The 17,819-nt window shown below is 51.8% G+C and overlaps 4 protein-coding genes across 4 annotated transcripts; all 4 read left to right on the top strand.

The window, feature by feature from the left end:
• Positions 1-714: 714 nt before the first annotated feature.
• Positions 715-3,546, top strand: PG994_010368 (small oligopeptide transporter; the record flags this gene model as incomplete). Its single annotated transcript, XM_066861777.1, has 7 exons — positions 715-1,531; positions 1,580-1,919; positions 1,978-2,196; positions 2,251-2,446; positions 2,498-2,703; positions 2,764-3,005; positions 3,059-3,546. The coding sequence occupies 7 exons, from the start codon at positions 715-717 to the stop codon at positions 3,544-3,546; spliced, it is 2,508 nt and encodes an 835-aa protein (XP_066710887.1).
• A 756-nt stretch (positions 3,547-4,302) lies between these two features.
• PG994_010369 (uncharacterized protein) lies at positions 4,303-5,720 on the top strand (the record flags this gene model as incomplete). The annotated part of the gene is made up of 3 exons (XM_066861778.1): positions 4,303-4,389; positions 4,528-4,869; positions 4,896-5,720. 3 exons carry the CDS (start codon positions 4,303-4,305, stop codon positions 5,718-5,720), a joined length of 1,254 nt encoding a protein of 417 aa, XP_066710888.1.
• A 6,678-nt stretch (positions 5,721-12,398) lies between these two features.
• On the top strand, positions 12,399-13,078 carry PG994_010370 (uncharacterized protein; the record flags this gene model as incomplete). Its single annotated transcript, XM_066861779.1, has 3 exons — positions 12,399-12,675; positions 12,732-12,911; positions 12,960-13,078. The coding sequence occupies 3 exons, from the start codon at positions 12,399-12,401 to the stop codon at positions 13,076-13,078; spliced, it is 576 nt and encodes a 191-aa protein (XP_066710889.1).
• A 419-nt stretch (positions 13,079-13,497) lies between these two features.
• PG994_010371 (uncharacterized protein) lies at positions 13,498-14,532 on the top strand (the record flags this gene model as incomplete). Its single annotated transcript, XM_066861780.1, has 1 exon — positions 13,498-14,532. The coding sequence occupies one exon, from the start codon at positions 13,498-13,500 to the stop codon at positions 14,530-14,532; it is 1,035 nt and encodes a 344-aa protein (XP_066710890.1).
• Between the last annotated feature and the right edge of the window lie 3,287 nt (positions 14,533-17,819).

The following is a 17,819-nucleotide window of genomic DNA, read 5'->3' on the forward strand; positions in this document are numbered from 1 at the left end:
ATGTATAAAATTGGATATCGGGGCAAAAGAGCCATCTCGGATTGAGCCTAGGCCAAGCTGAGACCCCTGAAGGATGTTGGATGGAGTGGGTCAAGGGTCCTAATCCAACCTCAGCTGAAGCTTCAATGGAACATCGACATGCACCTCAACATATTGCATGGCAACAATTCAGCTTCGTCGTCTACGTCCGCAATTGGAAATACACAATACTTAATTAGGTAGCTGCAGCTACAACCTTCTCGTAGGACGATTACTTCCTGTTTTATCCATTTGCTCCTCGATTACCCTCATCGCAGGACACCGTATTCCCTGGCGGTGTTTGACGCTCGCTTATCTCCTTTACTACTGCAAGTCATTTGTTTCATTTGGCTCCTTCGGACACGTTTCGGGTGACATCAGATTCCAGGATCGTGACGCAGGTTCTAGCTGATCTGTCAATTCACCACTCCGGACTGGTGCAATTGCAGTCATCTATCCGATTGAAAGCCCAAGAATTGCGTGCTTTCCTTCAATCAAGCCTAGAAACCGCTGCTCAACATACATTCTCTGCGTCTCGACTTGGCCACTCTCTCATCAAAAAATGCGATGAGCGCAAAGGAATCTGTAGTTAGGCTGTGATTTTGATCTGGCGGCTCGCCTGGACCACGACGTGTGTGTGCATTGCCGCATACTCAATAGCGTGCTGTGCCACTCTGGATCGCTGCTAGGTGCATAATGAGCTCTTCACCACATCCGGGACCGTCCGGTGCGTCTGCTGGGCGGAAGTGCCGAGATGAGGCTGCTCGTGACAGCGATGACAATACGGCTGCAGAGTCAAGCGGCCGAGATGCCGCAGGAGCCACCTCGAGATTCGAGGACCCCAACGACAAGTTGAAGCAGCAGCTCTCCGATTGGGGCGATGCAACCGCCCACCACAGTGAACCATATGAGGAAGGCGAAGAATATGAAATGCTTTTGGATCCTAATTTACCCCATGAGGACGACACGGCTTCTAGAAGGGCTGGATCGCAGGACTCCATTGGTTTAGATGACGATGAAGCTCACCTCAAGGGGGGTGAGGAGCAGGAGGATTCGCCGTATCCTGAGGTGCGTGCTGCAGTCCATAACTATGACGAGGACCTTCCTTGCAACACAGTACGGGCTTGGACCATTGGTATGACGCTGGTCACTGTGGGCGCATCGATGAACACCTTATTCTCTCTCCGGCGTCCTACCATCGGCCTCGGATCCTTGATCGCACAGATTATCGCGTGGCCAATGGGCAAGGCTTGGGAGAAGGTGGTGCCTGAAAGACATTATCATACATTTGGCATGAGGTGGAGCCTCAACCCCGGGCCCTTCAACGTCAAGGAGCATTCGGTTATCGTTGTGATGGCAAACGTATCATTCTCGGTTGCCTATGCCACCGACATCATCCTGGCGCAGAAGGTGTTCTACAAACAGGACTTTGGCATGATCTTCCAGCTCTTGCTGACCATTACCACCCAATCCCTTGGCTATGGCATCGCTGGAACTATGCGGAAATTCCTTGGTAAATATACCATCCCAACCTTTCCAGGCTATGCTAACCCCGATATAGTCTACCCGGCATCTATGATCTGGCCAGGTAACCTGGTCGCGGTGGCCTTATTGAACGCTATGCACGAGAAGCCCGCACCGCCAGATCCAACCATTATTGGGGGTACAATGCCAAGGTACAGGTGGTTTGGGGTGATTACCCTGGGTTCATTTCTATACTATTTTATTCCTGGGTTCTTTGCGCAGTTCCTAAGTGTATTCGCCTTTGCTACGTGGATGGCCCCGAACAATGCGGTTGTAAACCAGTTGTTTGGTGGTAACACTGGATTGTCAATACTGCCTATTACCTTCGACTGGACCCAGATAGCTGGGTTCGTCGGTTCTCCGTTGATTCCGCCTTGGTAAGTCGTGGTCTGCATATATACCCAAACAACAGGCTTCAACTTACATATCCCACAGGCATGCCATTGCCAATACGCTGGTCGGCGTGGTTGTCTTCTTTCTTGGAATGTCTTCTTTCCTGCACTATACCGGCGTATGGTATGCCCAGTACCTGCCCATGAGCGATGCCTCAACGTACGACAACACTGGTGCGCCGTACAATACAACTAGAATTCTTACGAAGGACTTCGTGCTGGACGAGGAGGCTTACAAGGCATATTCTCCTCTCTTTATCAGGTACATAACACTCCACGAATCGTTTCAAAACGTTCGGCGCTAATCCGGCCACAGCACAACGTTCGCCATAGCATATGGCCTTTCATTTGCTGCAATAACATCGCTCATCGTTTATACATTTTTACACCATCGTAAAACCATATGGCGCCAGTATCAGAATAGTACGACTGAGAAGCCTGATATCCATATGAAACTTATGAGGAAGTATATTGAGGCACCCACCTGGTGGTACACGAGCCTCTTCGTGATCGTGAGTCAAGCTCTAGTTACCAGTTGTGCATATTTGCTTATACTTGCACAGGTTCTTCTCTTCGGCTTTTATACGGTCTTGGCCTACCCTACCAATCTCACTTGGTGGGCTTTCCTACTGGCCGTGGGGATCTCCTTCGCCTTCTCGCTCCCCATAGGCATCATCCAGGCCGTGACGAATACCCAGATCGGCCTCAACGTTCTAACCGAGTTTGTATATGGTTATATTCAGCCCGGAAGACCCCTGGCCCTAATGATGTACGATGCCAATCCCTCGTAGAGATACTGAATATCGAAGGTCAAAGCTAACTAAACCAGATTCAAAACTTTCGGCTATATCACGATGTCGCAAGCCTTGGGCTTTGTGGCTGACCTCAAGTTTGGCCACTATATGAAGATACCTCCTCGGACTATGTTTATGAGCCAGGTCGTGGCAACTACTTTTTCGTGCTTCATTCAAATTGTCGTGCTGAATCTGGCGCTTGCCAACATTGACGGTGTCTGTGAGCCGACTCAGCCAGAACACTTTTCGTGCCCTGGTGGCAGAGTCTTCTTTTCAGGTCAGTACCCGGCGAGGACATAGTTGTGCATCTAGCGCTGACAGTTCGCAAAGCGTCGGTGATATGGGGCCTCATCGGGCCTGCTAGGATATTCTCCATCGGACAGATCTACTCGGCGCTTTTCTGGTTCTTCTTGCTCGGTGCCATCACTCCCGTCATCATCTACTACTATACCAAGAAGAACCCCAAGTCTTTCACCAGGTTCCTCATAGCGCCTCTCATTTTTGGTGGCGCCGGCTCTATTCCTCCGGCCTCTCCGCTTAACTACCTATCGTGGGGGTTTGTCGGGTTCGTGTTCCAGTTCTGGATCAAGAGAAGACACTTCAGGTGGTGGAGCCGGTTGAATTTCCTGACTTCTTCGGGTCTCGACCTTGGGTTGGCTCTCGCGACTCTCGTCATCTTCTTCGCCTTCACACTGCATGACATCAAGCCTCCTTCTTGGTGGGGCAACAACGTGGTAGAGAATACCATGGATTATCAGGGCACGGCTATACAGGTGAAGCTGCCACCGGGAGAGACGTTTGGGCCTCAGGTCTGGTAGTATAGTAGGACTTCTTTTCCACGATATATATAGATAGAGAATATGAGCGTCCCTGATCTCAGATATACGGGGGGGTCAACAGACAAGTTCATTCATGTTACTTGCTGACTGCCTTACCAGCGAAACTACTGAACTTAGACAAACTTAGCATCCAATCCCCTAAAGCCATCCAGCCATCTCTAATGGTAGAGTCACATATAATATGGCTTGCTATAGCCATAGCAATCGTGTCGCAGGCAGTGAATGGCCGCCCATGCCGCATGGTATTGTTCATATGCAGCAGGACTAGTCTGGTTTCAATTTGCCATTGTCGCAATCATGATGTTATGCAGTTTGCTTGCCAAAGTAAGATATAAACGACAATCAATTACTCTGGTTCCTTACGTCTCTTCACGTTCGGCAGGTATGGGAAGCAGCGCTTGCCGGTCACATGTCCGATTTACGGCCGAGATGGCTGCTCCTGCTCTCGGGACTGTACTCGAAAGACATAAAAAGACCGTTTGAAAAGTTAATCCAGCAAGGGACAAAGGACGAAAGGATCCCTGCCTGCCTCAGATTATTCCCGACTCTGAGACCCTCTCTATCTCTATTTCAACGGACACGAGACACCGAAGTACCCTTTCCAGAAACCCTGAGTCTCAGTCAGCCCTTCAGCATTATTAGGTAGCTTGTGTACCTACCCTCCCTCGCTGTTGCAACGACACGCGCCACAAATTACCCTAAGCTTGTCTCACATTACCCACCGGTGTCAGAGACATGCCACTGGAAGTCGGCATCATTGGCGCAGGCATTGGTGGCTTGAGTGCTGCAATCGGTCTGCGACGTGCAGGGGCACATGTCGAGGTAAGTTGTTGAACTGTCCCTTCCTTTGCCCATCTCGGGTGATACAGAAAGGACCCGCATACCATTGGAGAGCGCGAAGAAGACCCTGTGCGACCCTGAATGGCCTCGTGTGATTCTGATTGCGGATTGTTGTTGTAGGTTTTCGAAAGGTCAAACTTCGCGGACGAAGTTGGCGCGGCTATCACCATCACGCCCAACGGCTCCCGGATACTGGACTCTTGGGGCTTCAACAATGACGATGCCCACATCGTCGAGGCGGCAGGAATGCGTATGGTGGATGCCGACGACCTCCAGCCCATGCTGACGGAGGAGTTCCGCTCCCTCAAGGACGAGTTCGGGTCCAAGATGGGCTTCTACCACCGGGCTGAGCTACACAGGGTCCTGAGGGAAATGGCCCAGAGCAACGACGGTAGCCAGCCCGGTAAGCCGGTCAAGCTCAAGCTCGGCGAGGCAGTCGTGCATGTTGATTGCGACAACGGTGTAATTTGCATGGAATGCGGGGGAAGGTGACCAAGGATCTCGTAGTCATCGCAGACGGCATCCGTTCCAATCTCATCAAGGACGTCACTGGCAAGAAACAACCAGCCAAGGACTTGGGCTGGTCGGCGTACCGGTGCCTCATCCCCATGGACAGCGTCCTCGAAGACAAGGACCTGCGGGGACTCTTCGATGGCGAAGCGCCGGGCTACTGGGTCCCGTGCAACCCATCCGACGCCTTCTACATGGTGACCTACCCCTGCCGTACGCGCCGTGGAAAGCTGTTGATGAACGTGGCGCTGCGGCATACCACCAAGTCGCACAACGAGAAGAAGGAAGACTGGAACTCGCCCGCGACGGTCGAGGACGCGCTCGACGTGGTGTCCCCCTACCACCCCCTGCTCGGCCAGCTGCTGCAGAAGGCCGAGGAGATCAAAGTGCACAAGCTGCTGCGCCGGGACCCGCTGGACCGGTACTCGCGCGGCCGCGCCGTCATGCTGGGAGACGCCGCCCACACCATCCCGCCCACACACGCGCAGGGCGCCGTGCTCGCCATCGAGGAGGCCGCCGCGCTCGAGACGCTGTTTCGCGGGGTGGGCGGCAAGGACCTGGTCCCCGGTCGGCTCAAGGTGTACGGCAACGTGATGAAGAAGCACATCCACATCGTCCAGCACCTCTCGGACACGATTCCGGGCATGTACGACGAGTACCGCCAGAAGGCGGAGGAGCTGTGGGGCGACGGGCTCTACCCGTGCGAGGCCTACGGCTTCAGCGCGCCGGTCCGGCAGTTTCTTTACAGCTATGACGTGCGGGCTGAGATCGAAGAAGGGATGCGGAAGGCGGGTATGTTGTAAAGTTACGAAGACCTTAACCGATCGGTTTCGTTGCTGAAGAGGGCCCCAATTATGTGTTGAGACTATTACAGTGACTCACTCGATGGAAAAAAGGGGGAGCGGGGAAGGGGTTGTTACAATGAGTGGTGATCGACTCGTAAGACGTTTTGGAAAGAAGCGACCTCATTCTTTCTTTTATTGCTTTGCTCATGATGTTAGACGAAACGACACACGTTAACGCATAGGAGGGTCAAAATTGCTACTGAAAAACTTGCACGGATGGCTGGCTGCGAATGCATGGGCGGCCACACAAGCCAGAAATTTTGCTTCGGGGTCTCCTTTTTCCCCTATGAGAGAAGTCAGTTGAAATTGGGAATTGTATTTCATATCTTGCGTTGCTGCTACCTTTGTAACCCCTTTTTGAGATATCCCTTAATAGCATTGCTTAGCACAAATTGAATCAAACCTCTGTTGTTGGCCTTCGATGCCCTACTTGCTCCTCGTGGCTGTGAGGCACTGGTATGATACTCAGGGGGTGATTGATATAGTAAACAGAGCAATTTCTGGCCCAGTTCAGTATTTATCTCTAAGATCTTCGAGGCCACAAGCCGAGTGTTTCAAGGAGATGATCCTGCCACACGGCACAACGTACGAGCATGGCGTTCCCTGGCCTTATCACGATAACCCTCCCCCGTGAAGAGGCTTGAGTCTACGGGATGCTAGGACAGTCATGAGAGAAGAGGATATATAATGTTATATTTACAGACTAGGCCATTACACGGATTGGGATCTGTGGGTGCCAGCCAAGGCCATTTAAGCTACAAAGTGCACTCCTCTTGGAGGTTTGTCTCTTCACTTGGTGAAAACAGCAAGCTGGCTTCTGTGAACCAGGAACAGCCAAGGCGACTTTTTGGTTCAAGGTCAGGAGCATCAGAGGAGGGACTTATTACAGGTGTTCTGGAGTAGAAACAACCAGAATGCCGCCAGGAGTTTGAAGGCCCAACTTCACTTCAAGGGCATATTCACAAGGCCCGAAGCCCTTGAGGGCAGATACCCATCCATCAGACACGGAGCTGCCAGGACGTGCCAGTATGCCTTTGCTTCCTAGCCAGTCTCTCTCTGGTATCATGCTCTACTACGGGGACTGGGCTGGCAACATCAGTCCATCTGTTAGCACGTTGGGTTCCCTACGTGGAGCACCGAATTTTTCGCGAAGCTCAAAAGTTGGACAAGCATTTGGGCGCTTATCTTGTTTCCTCGTGATCGATCATCTTGTTTGCGCGGGGTTGCCGTTCACCGTAGAGAACGCACAAGGGTTGAGTTGAAGAAAAAATTCGACAATTTTTGACTCAGAAGAGCGGTGACCAACCCGATGACGTCGTGATGCTGGGCTTGAAGTGCCGACGAAGCGCTCAGATAGCGAAATATTGTAACATATCGAGTTTTTTTGCTTTTGGGCATCTGTCCAAGGAATCCCAATGCCCGAACTACCCCTGAATTTTGCTGTCTTGCCTGTCTCCATCGCTGGGTATCGCTCGTAGGCCTCCCAACGGCGTGGGCCGACCGTTTTGGGGGGATGGGATGGGATGGGGCCGCATCGCAGGTCGCGCGCATCGCCCAACGAACAGAACACTCACAGGCGGCCTCTTGCTCAGTCGCTTGCCACAATGAAGCAAGTTCTGGTAACAAATCATCAATGCGAACTCGGGTCGCAAGGCCAGCGGCCCTATGAACATTCATTGCGTGTTCGCGTCCAAGGTGAATCATCACGAATGGCAGCCAATGCGTCGTGCTTGCGCAAGCGCAAACGCATTGGGAGAACGGCAGTGTTTTGGCCGAGGCAAAAAATCGCATGCAGCCGGCCCACGCAAACTGCCAAGGTCAGCCATACCTATATCGCCACAAAAAGTCGAAATCGCACGGCGGTCGATTGCTGTCTTGCGCGTGGGGCGTCGTAGTACAACCGCCGAACACACTCAGCGGTCTTGTTTCTTGCTTTTGGCTCTCTCTATTTTTATTCTGTGTTCTCCTCTTCTTCTGCAATATCCCTGAGCAAACTACATCAATGAGCGCATCACCGAGGTATGTATGACTCGGTTACGGTACCGAGTACCAAGCTGGGTAAGTAAAGTAGCCACAGATGTCGTGGCCGTACATTTATGGAACGGGTCGAATGGTGGCTGGGTTTAGCAAGTAGTATTACCTGTACGATTTTGGCCGTACGTGTACATACGTAAAAGATGGACACTTGGACAGTTGGACACTTTGGCCGCCGCCGCCGTTGACACAAGCCACCCCGACCCCGTCCGCGGGTGCGGATCGGCGGGGCTCCGATGCTTCTTTCAGCTGTGCCAGGGCCCGAGGGTTGTGCGCTAAAACGTTAGGCGAGCATGGCGAGGCGAGGCTAGCGAGATCTAGAGGATCTGCCAGCAACCGGCCTGCCAACGGGGAGGCGGAGGGGAGGCAAATTTGACAGTTGTCATGGTGGGATCTGGAAATGCGACAATGCAAGAGCCTGCGCTAGCTAGCTCAGGCTTGTTCGAGGCCGTTTACTTTAGCAGTCCTGTAGCAGTTGGTAGTATGCGAGCGGCGAAGAGGCGAAGGATCCCTTCTGCTGGAAGATGGCGTGGCTGCGGCAGGAAAACCTGAATGCAGGAAAAAACATCCTAGGAGTCCAATGGAACGTAGCATACGAATTCGATCGCTGGAGCGGGGAAATATGCAGGGGGGCCCCTCGACTGCCGGGCTCAGCCACAAGTCGGCTCGTGTTCGTTCTCCAAAGTTGGCAGAGATGCGCCCCGTTTCTGCTGTGGCTCACTACGTATGGCCATCTTCGACGGAACAGCGCTGCCCGTATGGCTTCCCCTGGCGATACTCTCTTGAAGGGCTCGCGCTATGGGGGACCATGAATACACGAAACCTGGGAACATACCTGTCGTAAATGAGCACATGGATACGGTATGTCCTCTAAACAGTGTGCTGGCCTATAAGCGGTTTTGTGGCGAAGGCCCTTGCACTCGTTTTCTGATCGCTGCCAGCCAGGACAAGGTCAGTAAAACCCACAGTCTAGTAGGATAGCACAGGTGAGCATCGGCTCGGGCCATAGTGGCCATCTGTTATCTACAGGGTCATGCCATCAAAAAAAGCTCGGTATCAGATTCAACCAAATGTCCCGATCTTGGCTTGTCTATTGGGAGACGGAGGTGCAGCAGGGCTCGACGCAGCCAGAATGCTCCTGAAAGGTGCATGAAGAGATTCAATACGACTCAGCAAGAGTCCATACAGCAAGGGATTCCCTTGACTGTCATGACGGTTCCTGACGGCTAGCACTTGCTAGGGTAATCGGCAGAAAATACAGACCCACGTCGAGGGCACTCTTGGGGAGCTCAGCGCCTATTGTAACGTGTCTACTGCTGTACCCGTAACCCCTTGCTGAGATTACCACATTCGGCGCGTGTGACGAGTGACGTCTTTCTCCCTGCGCTCATGTGACTAGAGTTGATCAAATGGTGGTTACCGGTATAACATCTGCCTTGCCTGGGTATCGACGGTTGGTTGGAATACTGGTAGGCTAATCATCCTGATCAGCCTGGTCTGAATGGGCAATGGGAGATACCGCGCACTGCAATGCGTGCGCCTGCAGTAGATCGAGCACCGCCTCAGGTGTCAGGCAGGGTCTCCTGGGATTTTCACATGCGGTACGGCAGTCTGTATCTGTACTCTGTTTCTCGTGGTGGGGGTGCAAAATCGATCAATTGACAAGGGCCTGCTCAGCGCTGGGCGGGTCGGCGAAGCCGCTGGTACCCGCTTGCCCGCATTTCCCTTTCTTCCCTCTCCCCGGCTGCCTCTGGCTTGTAAGGTTAGGTTTTCTTTCCGCAGCACGTAGTAGACTGGTAGAGTAGCAGCGATAGGTAAGGTTATACGTTGTTTGTTTCAATGTGCGAGCCAAAAATAGGCAGGCAGTCCTAGCTTTCACCTGGCCTGCACCGTCCACTCGGTATGTGGTCGTATATGTACCTGTTGTGATAGCCATCGCCGTCGCTATCGTATATCAATGTATGGTATCGGCCGTCAGCTGATATCCATGCCAGGGTCAGTCAATTAGGAAAGGGCGCTGTGCGAGTAGGTACTTTCAATATGGGAATGGCTGGAGATACTCACAGTCGCAATATCTCCGACCGAATTTCATCTTTTTTGACTGGATGCGATTTGATAGCTCATCTGTAGATTAATACCTCGAATGTTTATGGGGAGCCCCACCAGCCTTTTCAGCCTCCAATATCGCAACTATTAAGCCTGGAAAATTCTTGCTTGGTATCGGCCTTGGCAGCGAGACGGGTCGGCAGACGGAAGAAGCTGTAGGTTCTATCTAATGTACATGGGATGTTGACATGTGGTATGGAGTATGTGTTCCAAGTTTCTAGACTAATAAGTCCTACCGAGACGATGGCCCTGTTGCGCCAGTTTCGCGGGGAGGGAAGGGAAAAAAAAAAAAAGAAAAGTCAGCACCTCCCCTTTCCGCCAGCAGGCATGGATTCCAGGATCGACTCATGAGTTCACGATGAATGAATGGTTGGATGAATCGGGAAATGGGTGAAACAGCTACGTACATATCAAGACAACCTTCGCTTCGTCTGGCAGGCGTTGATAACTTAGAACCAGCCAAGCGTTCCGAGAAGCCGCTTCCAGGCGGCTTCACTGGTTTTCTGAATTTGGGCCAATGAGAATTCGACCTTCGGCCATTTTTTGGCGAAAGAGGTTCCGCCCTAGTCGCACCCCTGCCGGCCTATCAGATGGCAGAAGCGCTCCCTCAACCCTCGAGGTGTATTCACCGTCCGCCGCTAGCAAGGATGGCAGCTGTTGCGATAGGCCATCTATAGGTTATCATTTGTTCGCAATAGTGCTCACATCCCTAACCACCCATCTTGTGGAATCAAAATGGTCATTTCCCCCCTTGCCCATCCCTTCCCATCTGTCCTCCTCGCTATATCGAACTGTACTGCCAGACTGCCCTGCACTGCACTGTACGCATTGAAGGGGGGGAGAGAAAGCAGAGTCAGTTAGCGGGGCGCGTCTCCGCGACGGTTCGTTGACGCTATAAGCGCCTCGTCCGGACCCTCACAGGATATGAGACTCCTGGACGTCGCGGCCTGGAGCTTCCTGCTATTCGTCTGCACCCCGGATGGTCTCACCTTAGATAATTATGCCCCCCCTTTTTTATCACTGTCACTAAACCTAGACCTGCAAAGAGCTGCAGGAACATGGCGCCGAGATCGTCTCATTCTTTCTAGTTACGCGTAGGTTACCCTTCGGCCCAGAGAGCAGCTTGAACCGAACGGCCGCACTCGCCCTGCTGCAACACGTTCCAAAAGGGGGCACCCTACGGCGTTGGACCGCACAGTAGCAGTACATGGCACGCCATCACGTTCTTACGCGTGCGCCCACTGATGTTCGAGCAACCTTCTTTCACGTCGAGTGCCAAGTTTCAGGTTGCTTCTTTGGTTGAAAGGTGATAGAATAACCAACAACCCGTGAGCAAGCAGATATGCAAGTCATCCTAAGGTTACAGGCATCTTCTGTTGAGTAGTGTCGATTCATACTTTGCATATGCACGCAGGAGAGGGCTTGCAACGTCTAGGAGATATTACCTGAACTAAAAAACCCAGGCTCCATGGCAATCCTCGACATGCTTTGGGTCTTGTCATTCTTAACTCGTTTCAGTCGCTCCTTGCTGGCAGACTACTGGCAATGGAGCGATGGAGCCAATTTCGAGTGATGAAGGAAGGTTTGAAGTAATCTCACGATATCGAATGAAAGAGGGCAGAGCCATGTTTTCCGCCGAGCCCTGCCGTTGCAGCTATGGATATTGGTTCCAACGGCTGATGCTCATATGCCAGCAAGTCATGGGACTTATCGAGCTTGTTCCGGACTATCTATTTTCTCATGCTGCATTGACTACATGCAGGTGAAGTGAAAGGTCGGTCCTTGGTGGGCCGCCACAGTGATAGGAGTCGGCCTTCTCGCGCGTCTACCAATGGCGGATGCCCAGTAGAGCAGGCTTACGTACTGTACTGCATGTAGGGGCGATATGGGTTACAGGTCGCAGGCATTACAACCCTGATCGTCGTCATGATTTCTGGACGCCTCGGACAAGGGGTCTCTCGCCTGTCAGTCAGTAAGTGAGCAGGAACGTTACACAGGACAGTGGCTTGATGTATTTGCCGAACAACGTATCATGATGGATTCGGCCTCTCTACTCGACTTGCGATGGAGTGAGTGCAAGTGCATGTTGGTGGGACTAATACCCGTGGACGTTGGATGACGGGAACAGAAAGACAAAGCCGGTGCCGAGCTCATCCACACAGTGACTGATATTCTTAACATTGCTAGTGGTCTTTCGAGATATCACGGACGGACAAAGCTTTACTTGCTGCGCAGTGCTGCGCAGAGAGATACGTTTGAGGTGGAATGACGATGTTTCCATGTTTCGTCTGTGCTCTCTCTCGTCTTATTCTCGCTTTTAATATAGCACACACTAACAGCTAATAGTACGACTACGAGCCTCTACTTTACTTACGGGCCTTTGTTCTTTCAATTGTGGGCTGACTGACAAAACGCCTCTTTTCTTCTGAAAGATGATCTACGCTAGGCCCAAGAAGAGAAATACCGGGGTTAAACCCGGTTCTAGATTGGTTCACCATGCCCACTAAAAAGATGGATGTACGTAGCGAGAGAAAGGGAAGTACTGGTACGATCAATGGTGGTGGAAGGCCGCCTGCTTTGATGGTGGCGCTGCACTGGCCACAACTCATGCAGCTTTCAGCTTGGTTAGGTCCAGGACTTGTTCAACGTGGAAAACGGTTCCCATTTGCCTACTTCCGCCAGTCCAGCATTTCCTTGCCCTCCTTCTATCACAAGTTATGTGTAATACGTAAGCCATCCAAGTCCGTACTAGGATGGATGCAAGGTGGGCGATGTATGTGCGTGTGTGCGTGTATGTGTGTATGTGTGTACGTACTTGGAGAGATGCAGGTATGCAAGTCGCAACACAGCCCACCGGCCATCCAATCCAGCCCAGTCCCAATACGACTTATCCAGCTACAGCCCACTGCCCTACTCTATTTGCCCGCTCTGGGCCGGGATGGATGGGCGCTGCTGGCTGCTCTGCTTCTGCGCTGCCATCTCTCATTTTCATCCCACAATGGCACCTTGGTAAAATCTGATGCCTGCTGATCCAGCCTGCATACTCATGCACGATAGTGGGCACTCTAACAACCGACTACTGCACAGAGGCTGGAGAATCAGAGGAAACGAGCGTGACTCCTTCGCAGTACCATGCCATGCGTCCCATGCGTGGAATGGAGAGGATGGATGGCTAAGTACATGCATACTACCAGGCTTTTGTATCCTAACCCAAGTACGTACTGCTATGGTAGATATATGCCCGGGTCGGAGCGGGAGGATGATGAGGTGAGGAGTTGCTATAACACCCCACCTTCGCACACTCATCACCGTTTTCTTACCCTCCTCTTTCTTCCTCACGAGTACTTCGTCCGGCATTCTCTTCTTCTTATATGCGGCTTAGGTGTGCAAGCTGATTCCCGTGTCTTGGGACCGCCTAGCTCCGTCATCCGTTTTTACCACTATTCGTCTTTCCCATATCTTACCCGTCAAGTCAAGTCATCACCGCAAGCGCTTGTTCCCCATCGCTTCCGGCTTTATTCCTTGTGTTCACTCCTCCCACCCTATCTGTCTCCTCTGTAACCAACAGTTTATATATACACACACATACTTTGTCATGCCTCCGCAACTACTACCGGCGTCGGCCGCAGCCTTTGCGCCTCGAGCCTCCTCGGTCAACGTCGTCCTGGGCTCCAAAGTCGAGCCGTGGTTAACACAGACACTCAAGCGCATCAACAGGGTTAAGCGCCCCCTCAATAGCGTGCCGCAACATCAACGGTGTTTGACAGAAACTCTATCCTCGCCCAACGCCATCTGGACTTTGACCTCGATGATGCTCCCCAAGGGCCCGGAGGCCGATCTGCGCCAGGACTCGAACCCCCTGGTCGAGGCCCTTTTCAACTACCAGCTCCTCCACATCGAAGCCTACATCGTCCATGTGGACATGGTCTTGCGCAACGAAGTCGCCTTCAAGCTAACACCGGACTCGATAGAGGCCTTGATCGAGTATCACAAGGACGTCCACATCGTCAACGCCAAAGCAGGCACCTACGACTGGTCCGAGAAGGAGCAGCAAGCCAAGAAGTTACATGAGGACTTTATCCAGGCCATCAACAAGTTCGTCTTCCGGACTCATGTATCTGCCCTCGAAGGGCTTGAAGAGGAGGGCGCAGGTGAACTGCTATGCGGAAAGAGCGAAGAGGTCAAGAACAACATTAACGGATTGATGAAGTCGCTGCTGCCACCTCCGCCAAGAATCGTCGATGTCGTACGGCAACCTCCGCTGCTCCCCAGCTCACCGGCCGGAGCCAACATGTGGGCTCAGAACACACCTTCACCAGTAGCTCCTACCCCGGTCGATGCCTGGAGAGTACTGCCGTCTAGCCCAAGCTGCACATCTACGTCCGCTGATTCCAGCAATACTCCGATATGGGCCAATATGACCATGAATGAGATACAAATCCCATCGCCGCCGACACCGTCCTACAGCCAACCCTTCACTACCGCCGGGTTCTTCTATAGCTCACCCATGGTGACAGCCCCCATCCCGGCGCTGCCGCTTCCTAGCATGCTGGCACCGCAATGCGGTGTCAACATTGGCTATGGTGGCTTCAACTGGGATCGTTACCAGGAATACACCACGACAATGTGACAACCAACCTCAGCCGAGGGGCAACGCTCTCCCATTGTCACGACTTCGTAAAGAAGATCGTTGTGTAACTCTATTTTCCCCCGACTGGGACAGGCATTCGCGGCGCAACTCATTCATCGCATCTTCCACAAGGCATATCGGCGTTTTTGCATCAAATCAGGAGCGACAATTCTCGACCGCATCATTATCGGCATCATTATCGTTAACAACAACAACAACAACAACAACACGTGCTTTTTTGTCTCCTTTTTCCTGATTTTTTTATTCTCATTTGTTTATACCAATTTATAGCGAGCGAGCGTCTGTTTTGGGGGAACACTCAAATCAACACAACCGCCAGCTCGGTCAGAACGCTATTTTATCAACCTCATCATGGCTGGGTCCGGGCGGGTTTCTTGATTGCATTTACAAGCATGGCAGGGTTTCGATCTAGAAGACAGGATTTTCTTCTTCTATCTCATCAAAAATAAGAGGTACACGCAGCAATGCACCCACCACCAAAGCCCGGCAGAGATCGGGACAGAGATTTCCGGATTTTTTTTTTGGATTCCCATCACATTTTCTATTGTTTGGCATACGGTATGAAGCGGCTTTCTTTGGTGATACCCCAGACCGACGACTCGATATGATCCGATACGAGACGACAGCAACTTCTTTGGTCTATACACTCGCTTCAAACGAAACATTCGTGTTTCCCCGGCCTTGGTTTCTTTGACTTACGACTGCATGAACGACCTAATGACGAATACCTACGAGCTTAATGACGACCTTTGCCACGAATGAGACATGGCCAACTTGATGTTGGCACTCCCTGTTCGGAAAGGACGATCGAAGCGATAATGGATTCGGGGGGTTGCGGGGACAGGATCCAACTACGCAATACCCATACATATACGGTCGATTCCACATGAATCGTAGCCTCGACTCCATCATCTGTGATAATGGAGTCGAGGTAGGCACTGGCTGTCAATCAACCAAGACCACTGCTCCCATGACCACGGCCGCTAGCTCGGTTCGCGTCTGGGTTGCGAAAGGGGTTTGATGCAGTGTTGGGTTTTCATTTGGATATAGAGCTGGGCATCATTATACAATCTTTCTGCTGGACAAGAGAAGAAAAGATGCATGGCCCTTCAACCGCCATTGTTGCATCTTGCTGGCCCTCCCCTGGCCTGCTCCGGAAGCGACACCGTTGTCCGAGAGCAGAGTAAACGCCGCGCCGAGACTGTTCGCCAGTATGAGCCTACTCTGCCAGGTCGGAGTAGTACCTCGTATGACATTTCGGGGGTGGACGGTTTCAGCTATAGAGAAGAAGGAGACTTTGACGCGCCTCGCGGCGCCAATGTTGGGGAGGGCCAGGAAAGAAGGCGGCAATCGTAGCTCATCCCACTACAGCCAAACTCCCCCTCGAGCGGACCACAGGTCGTTTGGGGCCGAGAACGGAAGCCACCCGGGAGTCCTGCTGAGCAGTGATTTGCCGGAGAGTCAATTATTTATGGCATGGGATGCTGGTCTAGGTGTTTCGATTGACGCACGCCCTGGCGGCGATGAAAGCGCAACACACCTTCCTCTGCTCTTTGTTTTTTTGTTTAGTACTTAATTTGAACATATTCAAGTTCATCACTTGTTTTACCCCTTGCCATTGAGGTGTCACTGTGAATGTGTAACGAGTAGGATTCCGTACTGTGTAGAATATTACGTCTGCTCTAGCATCAACATCTAGTGCCCTCAACCAACGACGCTGTATAACGTATCACTATATTCCCTTTTCTTTGTCTTTTCTTTTCTTCCTCCCCAATGTCCAACAGTAAAGTAAGCGTGGGCCATTGAAACGGGCGTACGAGTACGACTACACATATGCAGCCCGGTACTTCTTACGGCGGTATTCTGCACCCAACAAACGTCACAACCCCCCTGCCCTTAATCTAGGTTCTTTCCTTTTCTTGCGAAGACCGTTTCTAGAAGGTCTCCCTTCACCCCCTGTCCGCTTCATTTATTCTACGGGCGCCTATGTCACACTTTCTTATTCTGTATACTGATTACGGATGCATGTGAAGATGACGACGATTACTCCTATATACTCTCGAACACTTTCAGAACATTGAAACAAGTTAATACCCTCGAATACGTATTCTAATTAAATGGGTCCTAGCCGATATGCAATCACATCCATACTAGACTGTAGATCCAGAGCGATTTCGGCCTATCTCTGTCTCCCTCGAGGAACGTCGCACACCGTTGTCGTCTTACTGCATGGTTCATGCAATGCCACTGGCCGTCGCTCGCAGCATCAGGCCGGGAGACTGCGCGCGGAGGCTGCGATACCCGCGCCACTACCTTTATCATGGAGGAAAGGGAAGGTGGCTAGACGGGGTAAGTATGTAGGTAAGCGGTTTCTTCAGCAATAGGGGCAGGGCAGAATGCCGATCACATGGTAAATCCGATACTACATATGTTACTTACTGGCTGCCTGAATATCTATCCGTATTCTCGCCTTTTTTCTCTTTCGCGCGGCTGTTGCGAGATTGCCGCAGTCTGCCTGTTGGTTATACATTTCGGAAATGGCGATTACTACCTGCCGAGGCGCTGCGCCGTTGTTGGCGCGTCAAATTCCTGCTCGGTCCAAGAAATACCGTACATACCTACCCCAATATACATGCAATGGATAATATATGCACGTAAGATCTTACTGCATATCCCACCATCTCCAACTGCAATAATCCGCGTAACCCCCAGCAATCGATTCCTACTGGCTGGGATACGGAAGGGGGGCAAATCTTAGTAGTCAATCCGGGGGTAAGCCATAAGGCTGGATTAGAGTGTGTAAAGAGATAGGGGCAAGTGTAAACGGCAATGGCCGATTAGTACTGTGTTACTGCTCCGACCCAAACCGGCTCTCACTCATTCTACAACTCTGTGTCACCAACGGAACTTGTCTGCCTGATACCACCCTTTGATGCACTGTAATAATTCTTCGCTGCGCCCCGAAAACGTTCATACGTTCAAGTCGGTTCACCGGCTGACGCCGCAAACGATGTAACTACATTCATTTTACTTTTGATCTAATGAAGTAAGTGAACATAATTGCATACCCATCGCTTGCCCTAGACGCGACTACTACGTTGTTGTATGTAGGTTGGGCGAATACAAGTGGAAAGCAGCTCCGTGAGGCCATGCACGCACAGCTTGCCGTGGTATTGGCTCGGGACTTCCGTTGAACTACACCGCCTCGCCTTGTTGTTGGTAAGGTCTACCTGATGTGTGTCTTCAACGGCTGCAAAGTCAAATTG

This window comes from Apiospora phragmitis (assembly GCF_038363925.1).
Source record: "Apiospora phragmitis strain CBS 135458 chromosome Unknown utg000010l:1.0-9815664.0:1.0-9183399.0, whole genome shotgun sequence".
Taxonomy (NCBI): domain Eukaryota; kingdom Fungi; phylum Ascomycota; class Sordariomycetes; order Amphisphaeriales; family Apiosporaceae; genus Apiospora; species Apiospora phragmitis.